The sequence below is a fragment of the Pieris rapae genome, chromosome 13 (assembly GCF_905147795.1).
Source record: "Pieris rapae chromosome 13, ilPieRapa1.1, whole genome shotgun sequence".
NCBI lineage: Eukaryota > Metazoa > Arthropoda > Insecta > Lepidoptera > Pieridae > Pieris > Pieris rapae.
Genome location: NC_059521.1, coordinates 3,035,593 through 3,051,035, shown reverse-complemented (window position 1 = coordinate 3,051,035; position 15,443 = coordinate 3,035,593). Strand labels below are relative to the sequence as shown.

The window sequence follows — 15,443 nt, the reverse complement described above, 5'->3', positions numbered from 1 at the left end:
TGTTCAACAACAAATATTTTTTCCCACTTTGACAAGTTTAGATAATCTCCGTTTTTTAAAAGTTCCCGAACCCATTTCAGTTCCATATTAACCAGCGTATATGCTTCTTAAGTTTTCTATACAAAAGCCATAGTGAGTAATCTGTCACGCACACTATTTGAACGCATTCGTACTAAAAAGTAAAGCTGACAGATTGGCATATCAATCCTTGCATAATGCATTATTTAATTATTAAAAGTAAAAAAATAAACCATTTCTTTTTCATTTAACTTACTCAGTCAAATCGTTTTAATAAATACATAGCGGCATAGTATACATAATGCGTACCTAATGACTGCATGTAAAAGAGTAAAAAAATCATGAATTTTGTAGTCTTGAAAACGACTGAGGTATACCATATGACACTTACGAGTAATAAGTATATTAAGTTAAAATGACTGAGGTTATACTAAATGACACTTACCAGTAATAAGTATATTAAGTGCTAATAGAGGCGTTTACATACTAACAAATAAAACAAAATAATATATCATTAGAAGAAAACCGCAATTTGCATTTGTAAGTTAAAACTGTTGAATGCGGTTAAAAAGAATCTTCATGGGATAATGACTCTTATTATTAACGTTGGAAAAACTTCGTTTCTTAAAAGGTTTAATCAAGTACAATCTGTGCTTCAGAAGACTATTGTATTTCACAGTTAGATATGTAGGACAGTTATGGCTAATATGTAGCCGGAAGGCAACGAGAAAAATGCAACAATGGAGAAAACTATTACATTTTAAAAATAATACAGATAAAGTGTACATCTAGATAAGAGTACGTTTCGAGATTAGAATTGATACAAAAGTAAAGACAGTTCTATACAGCTTTGTTATTTCTTGACATACTTTTAAAACCTTAGTCGATGTTATCAGAAGCTATTTCCAAGCCGCAAAGCAAAGAGTTTTATGTTTTTTATTTACAGCGTAAATCTGACAATGTAAGTCTTTTTTTTTGAGTTTATGGCCTGGTATCTAGACCTTTAGGCCAACAATGTTAGTGTTGCCGCATTCAAAATTCGTCTGTCAGTTTGACATAACGTTGCAATATAAACATAAACACATAGATATTGGCTCATTTTAAAAGGCAAAGACAAAAGCAAGTGGCGTTTACGTAAATAAAAATATTAGACTGATTTAATTTAATCTTCTTTTTTAGTATTGTAGGAAACAAAAAACGTGCTAAATTTCGTTGCATTGTTGACTTCAATTCCCACGATTGACGAAAGTTAAAGAAATTAAACTTTCTTTCACGGACAATTATAGCAAACCCAGCTGGTTAATGATATCGGTAGATCACAAATTATCTTTAGTTCCACAAAACGTTCAAATTTCAATTAAAGTAACCGCTATCAACCTTCGTGTTAAATCAATTCTAACCCCGATTCAAGATCGCGCTACTTTCTTTAAATTGTACTTTTATTATTCCGTTGACATAGTGTCATTGTTTAGAATTTAAGAATACGTTTTGTGACTTAATAATGCTCGTATATAAGCGATATTTAGTAAGGTTATATACATATTATAAAGTCACTTACTACTTACTATTTTATAATTACTTTTAATATAAGAGGAGACAGAATTTTTTGAGGTTTTCGAGGTTAACCTCTGGATCTACTGAACCGTTTCTAAAATTTCTTCAAATTCTGTTTTTACCAATAGAAATCGACGTTATGAGTTAGTATATTAATCCAAAAATTAAAAGATTTTTTGTGGTAGTCCGATATGCAGTCGGAAAAAACGGTCCGACAAAAATGTTTCTTGCGAACGTTGCTTTATTTTTTTATTTATTTATTAAAAATTCGTTGCAGTAACAAAATTAAATTAAGTGAAGAGGAGTACATCTGGCAGCCTTGTTGCTTTCAAGCAATCTCTTCTAAGCAACGACATAAAAAAAATAGATAAGATAAAAAGAAAAAAAACAGGAAGAGAAAAACTAAACTAAACATGGACACATGAAAAATAAAAAGTGCACATGAATCACGGCAATTTTAGATCAGCCGCGATGACGATTTAACGAGATATACAATTGAGTTCAAGAGAAAAGTTTATGGTATAGCTTGATAATGCCTACTAACAAGTTAACGACTGCATCTGTCTAACTTTTATACATATTAAACATGTAGTCCGTCGCGCCTGTCTGTTTGCGATAAACTCCAAAACTGTTCTTCGGAATTATTTGTGGTTTTCACCAATATCTAGACTAATTTATGAGGAATATTATTTCAAGTTTCTGAGTCACGGTTGCCCGTGCGAATTCGCGTTATAAGTTGACCACATTACCTAAATATACACTTAGTTAGGTTGTATAGGATATAGGTTTTGTAAGACATTTTATCACGATATTTCCCGTTTCCAATTATGTTCTTAAATATCCTTTTTTCTGTAATGTACATTATTTCTAAGCAACATTAATAATTAAAATATAATGACCGTTTCCAAAGAAGATCCTAAATATGTACGTAATGGATTTATAAAATTTTATTATATATTACACGATTCGAATATTCAATATTTTTTTGTTAGTAGAGATAGTAGTAAGTTATCAAATCGAGAATAATAATAATTTATTCGCTTTAAATAACAAAGATCCATTCTGGTTTAAATTGTTATTATATCCTAAATATAAAAATAACTCAGTGGCGCTACAGCCTCTTAAGGTCCTGGCCTCAGATTTTTGAATCTGTTTCATGATCAGCCTCAGTGCCTGACACACGTCGTCGACTTTTTGGGTCTAAGACATGTCGGTTTCCTCACGATGTTATCCTTCACCGTTCGAGCAAATGCGCACATAGAAAGACAGTCCATTGGTGCACCGGGATCGAACCTACGACCTTAGGTATGAGAGTCGCACGCTGAAGCCACTAGGCCAACACTGCTCCCAATTATTATATTCCAAATTGACCAAAATCTTGTTATAACGGACAATATCTAAAATAAATCTAAATTCATACTAAACCCTTTCCAATCACAATACTTAAAGCAAAGATTTCAATAGATAATAGACTTTGTTTTAAGACGTTCGTGTTACTGGACATTATAGTAGAAAGTGAAGACGTCAGTAAAAGAATTAAAATCAACAAGATATATCGTGAGTGCTGTAATGTAAATGGAAACATTTGTTAACCTGGTCACGTGTTGTAGAAAGCTCGGATTAACTTAATTTATGCTTGAATTTAGGGCATATATTTAATTTTAGTATCACTGTTCTCATTAACCTCATTTTCATTACAACCTTCGTAAACAGTATTTGTAAAACATACAGCATTTTTTTTATAGGAGGCTCATCTGATGTTAAGTGACAGACACTTACATTGCGAGATGGCTCGCCAGTGCGTTGACGGCCTTTTAGAATTGTAAAAAACGCAGCGTACGTATTCTGCTTCGACCCATACGAAATTACACCCGTATTACCTCGTCGTCCGTCCACAACCGGGCATTTTTTAAAGGAGTTTTTTTCCGCGCACCACCAATATGTGGAACAATCTGCCCACTGAAACATTACGTAATCAATTCGATTTTGTGTCCTTTAAGAAATGGGCATCTTAACAGGCCGGCAACGCACTTGCGAGCCATCTCGCAATGTAAGTGTATGTCACTTAACGTTGTCTCTATAAAATTTAAATTTACAGACAAATATTTTATTATTTAATATTATAATATAATATTTAAATTAAGTCACGGTTAAAATTAACGACATTGTAAAAGTTAAGTAATAATGTTTGTTATTCAATTTCATCTGAGCGTATTTCATAGACCATTAGATGATCTTCTATCTGACATATTATGTAGATTTTTGGATTTGAGACATTCTCATTTCTCATTACGAATTCCGTACCGGCGAGTGTTATATCGAACCTTCAACCTCAAAGATGAGACTGCGCTGAATTTTCTGAATCAATATTATATTCGAAATATGGAGCATGTTTCGAATATAATATTGATTCTATTAATAAGTTTTCATCTTAATAATACTCATAGCAGTAATATTTGTACGTACGACTATACACATCTACTCGCAAACGTCCGTCTATTAAATTCAATTCTAAACTGACATTAGTGCAGTAATCAAAATTTTATAACATCTACATGTAAGTCAGTAGAACTTCTATAGTAACTAAAACTGTGTAACGAGCACTGTACAAATTCATACGAAAACTAGTTCAAGAATGACAAAGCATGTCTATAGACTCATGACTACTGACCTCAAGTACGTGTTAAAAGCAATTTTCGGCCCCAATACACAGAGCGAACTAAGGCATACATTATAATCGATTATAATGGGATCGTATTGGGAGCTTTCTACGTGTGTCTGGTATCTATGGATGTATCTATGGTTTAAATAAACTATTTGACCTTTCGAACTCCGTTCCGCCTAACAGTCTCATTATATCTTAACTTTAGTTAAATTTAATTTAGGATTTCATTAATACAACTTTTAACACAAATATAGAAATGTTTTATTGCTTGCCATTGCGTAAGAAGAAAAAATGCAAAAATTTTTGATGAGGTAGCACATGTCTTTGATCAAGATCAAAGCCTGGTTATACATCTCCTCATTGACCTCAAGATCGGAATCGGAGCAAAATCGTACCCTAAAAACTTGCCTTCCTCACATCAGTTTTACCGTCTGTTACTGTCAGAGCAATTAACCTACACTGTCTCAGTTACTAACACAACTAGTGCAGTTGTTTCTAAATTATGACTCAGCAGTGTATTGTCTGGCCTACCATTTTTAAATAACATTTTCCATTTATCGTATATTTCTAAAATTTTGCTTTCTCGTAATCACGCGTCATCTCCCATCAAAGGAACGCATTCATACGGAACTCCCTCAGTAATTTAATAAACGCAATAGCGTGTAACGTTATTCTTGTAATAGCATGCTCCTCGTGCAATTATTGAATAATCTCACTCAGAAAGGGTGCATGGACGTTGGCAACAGTTAGACGTACAGAGTAATTTCACAATCCATTTAAAGTTGTCATGTCTCTGTAATCTGTGGCAACGGCTATCTCTGTATTTACATTATCACTCAACAGATGCTACTGCTGTCGCTGCTACTGAGAGGCACATATAACAACATTTAGGACATTTCTGCCAGCGGCAGGAGCAGTAGCAAGGGCTGGGTATCAATGTGGAATTAAACTATACTATTTATTTTATACCATTCCCCAACCCGGCTGGTCCCCGTGGGGAATTAGACCGAAACCCTCCAAAAATAAATAAAAAACAACATAATAAAGAAAAAATTAAACAAACTCTAACCAAGATGTTCCCTCTTGGGGGTACATGGGGTAGAATGGCCTTAGAAAGGCCAGAATGGAGTAATTGGAGGCCTTTGCCACCTGGCAAACGGACAAGCAAAAATGGAAAAAAGGAACAATTTACGAAAAATAAAAATAAAGAATACGCTGTCATGTCCGATAAAAAAAGGCTATTATATTATATATATATTTATTTTATACAACATTTATGTTTTTATATCACCTTTTTCAGCTATGTTGGTTGTATGTTATACATATAATTAGTTAGACTGCAAACTACGATACAAATGAATGCTACGAACAAAAAAGTTTTTAAAACGCGCAATTTCTTTTGGCCTACTTATTTTAAATAAACGACGAAATTGTGAAAAAAAGATTTCTTTATCGGCAAAGAAGTTTACGTTCTTTCGCCTCCATTAAAACTCTCGTAATCCGATAATCTTCACTTTCATGGAAAGTTTGTTTTGACAAGTTGAAAATTTTAAGTATTTTTGTCGGTTAAAAACATTTCAGTCACATTAGATGTAGTCCATGGCGTTACAAGTTTTTAGGTCATACTTTATCATATAGTGTGTAATTTTTCTAATTAAATATTACGAATGAAAACATTAATTACTGATGCTATCTAATCCCAAAGCGTATAATTACAACTTGTGTTAGTTAATTGACGAAGATAACGTGGTATCTCAATCAAGAGCTTTGAGCTTTAATTCGCTACCCTTGATAGCTTTACAAATATGTTACCGTACTAGGATTAACTTAGTGACGTGTTCAATACCAAAAAATTGCCTGTATCTAAGCGCGCTATAGATTACTAATATTTAAATTAGTAATTATGAAATGGAATTTTTTTATTATATTTAGTACCTACTTCCAAAACTGTGTGCAGTGTTGGCCTAGTGGCATTAGCATGCGACTTGCATCCCTAAGGACATAGGTTCAAACCCCGGGTATGTACCAATGAATTTTCTGTATCGTCAGGAAACCGGCTTGTCTTAGACCCAAAACTCGACGGCGCAGCGTGTGTCAGGTACAGGACACCTACTTGCCCAATGATAATAATCATCAAACATATACAAAAATCTAAGGTCCAGACTTAAAGAGATTACTCGATACACAGAGATTAGATCCACTGATGATTACTTCTTAAAGTACCTATATAAAATAAATTAAATATATTACATAATCAAATGCCGAAAATTGCGTTTCAAATTTTCTGTAACTCCTCCGTAATTTATAGAAAGACGATTATTAATACAGAATGATTCACAAGTTTTGTTTACAGCTTTTAAGACTAAGTATTATTAAATCCACGGATTTGTAAATAATACAAATATCTCTGGGAAATGCAATGCCGAGATGATAATATAAACGCATTTTCAAATGTCTTTTTAATATCAAGAATTTTCTTCCTTGTAATTTTAAAACCATTAAAACTGTTTACGTGTATACGTTTAAAAAACATGCTTGGATAGTTAAGGAATGTGAACGAGAAAGTTTCAAGATTCTTAAAGTATGTTAAATGCAATTATTTTGCTAAGTAATGAGTGCGCTAATGGGATAATATCTGTAGTCTGTTCACACAGTCTTCGACGTATTATGCATTGTATCGAATTTGGCTATGTAATAAAAATATTTTGTAGTCACTACACTGAACCAATTTTGATTTGATTATAAAACTAGTTAATGCGTGTTTAATACGTCAAAGCACTTGAGTAAGTAATTATGTGCTTATATGTGAAAGCCCATTAAATTCAAAATTGCTTAGCAAAGATTTAAAATAAATAAATCAGTGGTGATACCGTCTTAGGTCTGGGACTCAGATTTCTGTAACTGTTTCATGACCATTTGTTAATAATAGGCAAGTAGATGATCAGCCTTCTGTGCCTGACGCCTTCGACTTTTAAGGTCTTGTGCAAGCCAATTTCATATCGATGTTTTAAGAAAACATTGGTGCACACGGGGATCGAACCTACGACCTCAGAGTCGCACGCTAAAGCTACTTGGCTAACACTGCTCAAAAATCTTCAAAGATTTCGCTTGTAACAGAAAAATCCTTTGTGCAATCTAGATCAATACTTATTGATAAAGATTACCCAAGTGAACGACCCTATACCCTTGGGTCCATCCAAAGCTTCGTTTACTAACCTATGGAAATATTCAATTAAATGGATTTCACTCATTCCCGATTCTAGAAAATCGCAATTTAGCCGAGTCGTGCACGTCCGGGTGGAAATTAGTGCCGTGCCTGAGAAATCTCAATCCGATTCGAAGAGACTAATTACCGCTTTGTTTGTAACTGTTTATCAGGAAAACGAAGAAATCACTATTAATCCTGACACTATTCTGACAGTTTAATAGTAAATAATAGGTGTATAAGAATCCTTTGCACGTTCTGACTCAAACGTTTGTGTAATACGACAATTTGCCGTAATTATTTTTGTTCGAAAAATGAAATATCTGATCTCTGCCTGACACGAAGTAATATTACAAACAAATATGGAATACATTATAAGCTAAGTTATTATTTCTGTAAATAATATTCCAGTTTCAAGGTAACAACTTAGAATCGACAGCTAAGAAAACCCGTCAACGGCTAATTGACAGCAGCATGTCCCAAAAGCAGGGAGAAAACTCCTATTGGAATTTAGTTTATGACTAGAATTATATATTCTTTGATATCCACAGAAGATTAATGCAACTATAGCTGTGGTTATACGACTATATGGTTGTGCTTGACTATAGTTGACATGTCCGGGTCCACACTTTTAAGGGCCAAATAATGGTATTGTAATGGGGCAGAAGAATTTATTATAAAATCGGAATCACCTTTTTTTTCTTATTTACTAATTGTAGCGTAATAATTTGGTGTAGATATGATTTATGTATGTATATATAAAGTGGTGATATAATATAATTAATTAGTATTTAGGCGTGAATAAACTAAGAACAGTAGTTCCTACTCATCTCGTATTTCAACTCTATATCAATGACAACATGGATAAAAGCATAGAGAAGGTTGTAGGATTTTTTAATGGTGAAAAGAAAACGCCTACCTGCGTCGATGAAAATATGAAGAGACATTTGGCTTGATTTTTGTTAGATATATATACCTATTAGTGTGGTATTTGTTGTTATTTTAAGTTATAAAATCAAAAGAAATTTTTCTTTGTATACCTTAGTTTTGTTAATAACTGTTTCTGTGAAATAAATTTATGATAAAATTTATGTATGAATTTTTTCCTGACATCTCGACAAGGACGAACTGCTGTATCTTTTACCTTTTGGGTATACTAAGCCTCCGTTGCCGGAACAGGTGGTCCATTGTCTCCAACTCTTTTGTCTTTGGACTATCTCACGGGCGAATTAAAAACTTTCACTGCTTGCTACTGCGTCCGCGCACAATCAGTCCATTGAATAGTCACTTCACTGTTTCACAGTTTTTATAATAAAGTAATTTGATCTACACACAAATAATTAATGGATATATTACTGAAATCGAATTATTAATTAAAAATTATTCATAAAAAATCACTAGATAACTATGTCAAAATTAAGATATTTTAGTCTAATAGATTGAGGCAGTTAGTATATAAAATACAATAAAATTGTTTTATTGAGTATACTATGTAAATTAAATTAATTTGTGTATATTATACCAAACTGATAATCAGCATTGCATTATGAGATTATTTTTTAGCAAGTATGTTTTTTATGTACTTACTTATAATTATTAGTCTTACTATACGTGTAAAGGATATACTCTCATTGAGTTAATAGTAATTATTACTATAGTTAATTAAACTACTATAGCGCTCTTAGTTAAATAAATTTATAAATCTTTAATATTTTTTATTATTTAATAAAATTACTTATTAAATAAAAATCTACAATTTAAATATAATTAATCTTCACGTACAACTTTAACTTAATATAAATCACTTTTTTATTAAAAATAATGTCTATATATTTTTGAAACCGCACTCGCGAACGCGTCTGCGTATAATTTTGCGTGAATGTGCGAACGTGCGATCAACAAGCGAATCAAATAGATACTGGCTCTGGCAAGCGACAAGCTTTCGTGAAAAGTTCTTTGTAGAGAGTCTGAGAGGCTCCGTACTCATAGCTGCAGGTTGCCAATTGAATGATAAAATTATTTTTTTTAATATTTAATAGTAAGTCAATTCGGTGTTTGGTTACCCAGATTTTTGTTCATTTTGAAAACCTACTAACAGAGAATTAGGGTGCAAAAATTTAACAATAAGCTACAAAATATAAGAATATATAAATAATTATTAAGAAGTAATATACAAATTATTTAGTATATGAAAATGGCAGCGTGAAACACAAACTCTTATTATAACATTAAAGAAACCGCCGAACAGTCCGTTGAATCATCAATCACATTATAAAAAAATCCTTGGGGAAATTGAATTTGGACGTGTGTGCGAAAAACTGGATTCAAAGGAAACATTTCTACCAGATTTAATGGTTATGGGGTTAAAATTCAGCTGCAAATATACAAATGAATTACGGGGAATAGGCTATCTGTATCTACATATTTTGTGTGTCATTTTAATATATGTACAATGTACATTTACACGTATAATAAATTTCTAACATTACACTGTCATTTTTTTGCGATACTTTTTGGAAAATAATTCCTGTGCACATGAACCTCGGTCCTCGACGTCCGAGAGTCTCTTCTTCAAATTGTACAAAATCAATGTTGAGGAAACAGTCTTACATGTTATATAAAGCTATTCTACCATTTTGGATACATAAAAACATTTTGCAAACATGTAGGTATTACATGTACGGAACATTGTTTTACATCATATAACGTAAATCATTTTCCACTTCACTTGAACGAATGTTTTGCTAAGATGTCCAATGAACTGAGATATTTCAGATGATGCAATGTACAGTCCATAAAATACAGCTTAAAATATACATTATTTATTTCTTACAGTTTATTGCTGATAATATTTAAGATTAATAATAATAATAGCCTTTTTAATTGGACATTTCGGCGTAATCTTTTTTTTTATTTTTCGTAGATTGATTCTTTCTTCCATTTCTGCTTGTCCGCTTGCCAGGTGGCAAAGGCCTCCTCCAATCTACTCCATTCTGGCCTTTCTAAGGCCACTCTACCCCATGTTGTTCCCGCGACTTTTCTAAAGTCGTCGTCCCATCTTTTTTGCGGTCTACCTCTCTTTCTCTTTCCATCTCTTGGGTACCATTGTGTGACTATTTTACTCCATTTATCCTTTCCCCTGATCATGTGACCTGCCCATTTCCATTTTTGTCTCCTTATTTTCAGAGTCACGTCCTGTACCCCAGCCATATTTAAGATTATGAAATTAAAAAAAAAATACATAGTGCACGTTTCCGCTATTAGGCGATCTCTTTCAGGCAATCCTTAAAAAAGATACCGATGGGTAATAAAAATATGTGAAGGAGTGAAAGAGACATTAATATTTCGCTCTTCGGTCTGCTGTGATGTTAACTAACATTTTAGCTATTTCCTTTAAAAGTCTTATAGCGCTAAGTTAGAACCCCACGGACCAAGGGCCTTGACACCAAATGGGGCAAAATCATATTCGGAGCCCAGACCCATGTATTTTCAAGCACCAGCTCTGTTGTAGGTTCCATGAAGATGTAAAGGGGCCAGTGCTTGCAGTGCAGTGGGTTGTATCTCATACCAGCACCCGGCCCATCTTCCTTGGAATCAAACTCATACCGTCCGGTCTTGCCATCGTCTGTTGCAATTCAAGGCTCAAGTAGACTTGGCACGTTGATGGTGGAAAGGCGTTTGATATCGTTCATCATGTCTCGAGAAAAAGTTAAAAACGTTCTGTGGTCTAACACATGTAAGAGATTTTAGAAGCTTCTTCGTCTATTTGTCAAAAACACACTGGCCGCAACGCGCTTGTGGGCTTTCGGCATTGTGAGTGGCCATTGGGTGTATACTGTATAGCTTAACCTCAGATAAGTTTCCTGCCAGTTTGTCTTCATAAAAAGAAATATGTATATAAAAAAGAAATGTAAGTCTTATTAGTAGCATGTATCCACGCGTGAAGCACGTTTTTGCTGTTTTCTGTTAAATAATTTTTCAAGTATCAACCTCCACCTTTACTTTAGAAACATAAACATTTATTATATAATTTTCTGTAGGTTAAGTGAAGATGATTCGCAATTTACTTCCATATTTGCCTAGTAGTCAGTTAGTATCAAATAGATGGTATGGTTACACGAGGTGAAAGTTTTGTTTGTATGAGAAATATATAAAAACTTGCAACCTCATGATTATAATCACAAAGATCGATGGAATATGAGATATTGAACAGAATTTAAAAAAAATGTATTTTATAGCCTCACACGCAGTAATTATAATTCCCACAGGTTCGAGCCGGAATACAGTGTTCTAAGTATAGCATTCATAATACATATAATCTACTATTTAAAAACGATTTTTTTTTAATCTAGATTAATAATATAAAACTATTTGTGTGTCACAATCAATATTATCCGTCCCATCTCACGTCACGTTAATAATAGCTTTTTACTACTAAATTACATTCTGTTTTTCGATGAAATTGTATAATTGTATGGTGAATGATAGTTTATACACAATTTTGTTTTAATTTGAATTCAATCAATTGCTTTGTTTGCTAATACAGGGGCATAGGCATTATTAAGTATTTATCTTGTCAGGAAGCCATAAGGTTTATTTAATTTAAAAAATTCGTAAGCTCAGAGTAAGACAGAATGTAATGTAGTAGAAAATAAACGATTGTAATAAAGCTATTAACTGCACGCTTGAATTTCATATTTTAGCAAGATTTTTTGCGAAATCTTCAAAATCGCTGCATTTCAATCAGTATACATAAAACTCGCGTTGGGGCAATACAAAGTCTATTGCTTAGAACGTACAAAACTTGTAGAAAAATCTGTTTAGTAGTTTTTAATGCTATCACGCTAATACGAGTATAAAAAACGGATGCGGCCGGGAACTTCACATTTTATAACAAATGTTGAAGGTGTTCTACGTCATGGTAGCAACAAATTAGTATTTAACATGTTCCTCAATCTAACTACTACGGTTTTTATAATCAGATGAAGCGAAGTAGCTAATCGATAATCGAACAATTCACATGATCACGAATTCGTGTCACCTGCTTCTCTCTATATTAAACAAAATGCGTATTGTGCTTATCGCACACACGCGATTTCAACGTAAAATCTATGAATACGAGATAAAAACATAATCGCAGTAAGCGGATCGTGATTATACACCGTTCATTGAACTACTTTTAATTCTATTAACAGTGGTACAATTTTACGGAAACAACTCGGCAAATTTACATACTTAGTACAACTTACTAAATAATTTATTATATACCTAAAGGTGTTAGAAATTTTATTTTTTTATTTTCAACTTTTCGCTTACAAGCGATCTCTTCTAAAAAGCCATTATAAAAAATAATAATAAATACAGTGCTAATACAAAAACACACATAGTTGCAGATATAAATTTCATTTTCTCGTGCATATTATAAACATAAAGTCGTAGAGTGAAAGGGGCTAAGGGCGATAAGCAATCTCTTCCAGGAAAACTGTCTTATGCAGCAGTATCTAATAATAAATACAAATAGCCTTTATTCGAGTAATATAATTAAAGTTACATTAAGTTTAATTACACACACAGTTACAATTCACTCAAAGGAAGAATGGCAATCATTTATTTATAATAATAAAGAGTTGTAACTTTTTTATGTACAAAGTTTTGTGAGAAAATAAAGATTATTATTATTATTAACTTAATGTTATTGTTATATTCAATACTAGTTCACGATCTTCGACGAAGGTAAGGCCTCCTTCAAATTCTTCCACTGGTCTCTTAGCTTCACTAATTTATTCCAATCTCTTTTATTTGATCTTCCCAGGTTTCTGGTGGCAAATAAACTAAAACTAAAAATCTACTAATACGCGAGACTAATTAAGGCTAAAAAGTAGTTCAGACATAAATAAGGCCTTACCACTGCCATCTAGGAGATATCTACTTCTATTAATTCGTATAAATCTTAAAAAACGTTCAACGATTACGCTCTTCTCAGAGCTGTTTACATAGTAATGTAAAAAGGTGTATAGTAATTCAAACTGTGCTAGTACTACAATTGTACATTATAAACCAGCACCTTTCAAATGTATGTATAAAATCCATCGTACGAATGTACGTAAAAAGTACGAACAAATGTATTGACTATAAACAAACAAAACTAAACAATTTTGTCAGTATCTGATTTTCTACTTATTTGCAATAACAATACAACACATTAATGTTATATACGGTCTGCAATGAGACAATAATAGCTTTATAATTGTTACGAGAAACTTAATACAAAAAAAGGTTATACAGGAACATTGAACAATTGCTGCGCACTGACAAGTAGACTCGGCTAGTTAGTTGTAAGCTATTATAATCTCGTTAATGTGTATTTTTTACTAAGCATAAAAACTCGTCTATTTGAATAAGTATTATCTAAGTACCCCGTTGTTCAGACCCTGTGGAGTCACAGTTCACGAGTCATTTAATATGGGTTAAATTTTCCTACTTTAGTCTTGTCTGTTGTGGCAGAAGTAACAATCCTAACAATGTAATATGTGACTACTTGTAGTGCCAAAAATCAGTCATGGGTGTACAATAAAACGTGTAAATAAATTAAATAAGAACGTTCAATATTTCCATATGTAAGTCTGCGATTAATTTACAATACCCTCGATGATTAAGTTTTTTACGTTAAACTCAAATTTAAAACTCAATAATCGTGGTGTCTGACAGCAAAATTCTTTATGGTTTTGACTGTGCCCAACACACCTTCATAAGACTGTTTCATTAATTGAGTTGTTTAAAGGCAAGTAAGTAGGTGATCAGCCTTTTGAGCGTGACACGTAATTTAAGGATTCAATACATGTATGCAATGTATTCTCTTAGCAAGTGGTAAGTGCACATCAAAAGGCACTATCTAAGTGAGCATTTATGGGATTCAAACGTACTTGTCGCAAGGTTCATAATTTGTCCAATAGATGGCGTGGAAAAGAAAACAAAATATTATTTGTAAATTAACAAGAATTTAATTAAGTAATTTACATTATAATTGTAAGTATGTGGAAGTAATGTCATCGCTCGTGTTCGTCACTTGTTTCCATAATTCATGTGTGCATATTTAACTAATGAAGCTAGTTCGGAAGCGCACATTGTAATTACAGAAATTACGAATTGTTTTCTAATTCATTAACTTCCATACAAATAAGAATAATTTAGACAAATTTTTGATGTAGCGAAAACTACTATTTATAGTGTATGTACGGAGCTTGTGACTTCCCATTTAGATTTTCTTATTCGAGAAGTGATGATCTAGTGGTTTAAAAGGTTCCAACTCTGAGGTCGTGTGTTCGAATCACAGCTTTGTAATCCAATGATTTTAGAAGTGAAATTTCTACCGGTGCATAAGGGTAAAAATTTTACGGATGAAACGCAAAAGTATTAGCGTCACGAAGATGTGCAGCGTTTTTGTCAATAGAGAGAGAGAGCGAATGATAGAGAGAGTGAGAAAGAGCAAACGTATAAGTAGTCACATATTAGAACATTCGATGGCAATTCTGCTGCATAACGTCTTGTGCAGTAAACGCAGATTTTTATTTTTTGTCATTTGCACGTGTAAAGTGGGTAAACGATGTAAATATAGATATACAATACATGCCAGTGGTCAAATTCTGGTACATGATCATCGATTGAGGATTTTAGCTTAGTAATTATTAATTTACAAAAAGTTTCACTTCTGACACTTTTGAGTACTTTGTACGGACGCACTTTTTTTCCTTCTGTTCCCTTCCGCAGGCGAACATCGTCAGGAAATCGGCTAATATCATACTCGGCTATGTAATAAAAATTATAATAGAAAGGGATGCAATCTTAGGCCATATAGGGTTGCAGCATTATTGCCTTATTTATTTAACCTAAAATCATGAACTTCTTAATGATTTTAAAATTTATAACAGATGGTTTAGATTCTCATTTTATTTAATGATTTCCTATTGCCTTGGATAAATTAGGATAAAGAAATGAAAAACG

General features: G+C 32.8%; 1 protein-coding gene across 1 annotated transcript in view; it reads right to left on the bottom strand.

Moving 5' to 3' along the window:
* Positions 1-8,791, bottom strand: part of LOC111003757 (heparan sulfate 2-O-sulfotransferase pipe) — a 63,260-nt gene extending 54,469 nt beyond the window's left edge. The window contains exon 1 of the mRNA XM_022274433.2: positions 8,587-8,791. Coding sequence (XP_022130125.2) covers positions 8,587-8,630 — 44 coding nt within the window. The 5' untranslated portion in view covers positions 8,631-8,791. The remainder of the gene's footprint in view (positions 1-8,586) is intronic.
* Between the last annotated feature and the right edge of the window lie 6,652 nt (positions 8,792-15,443).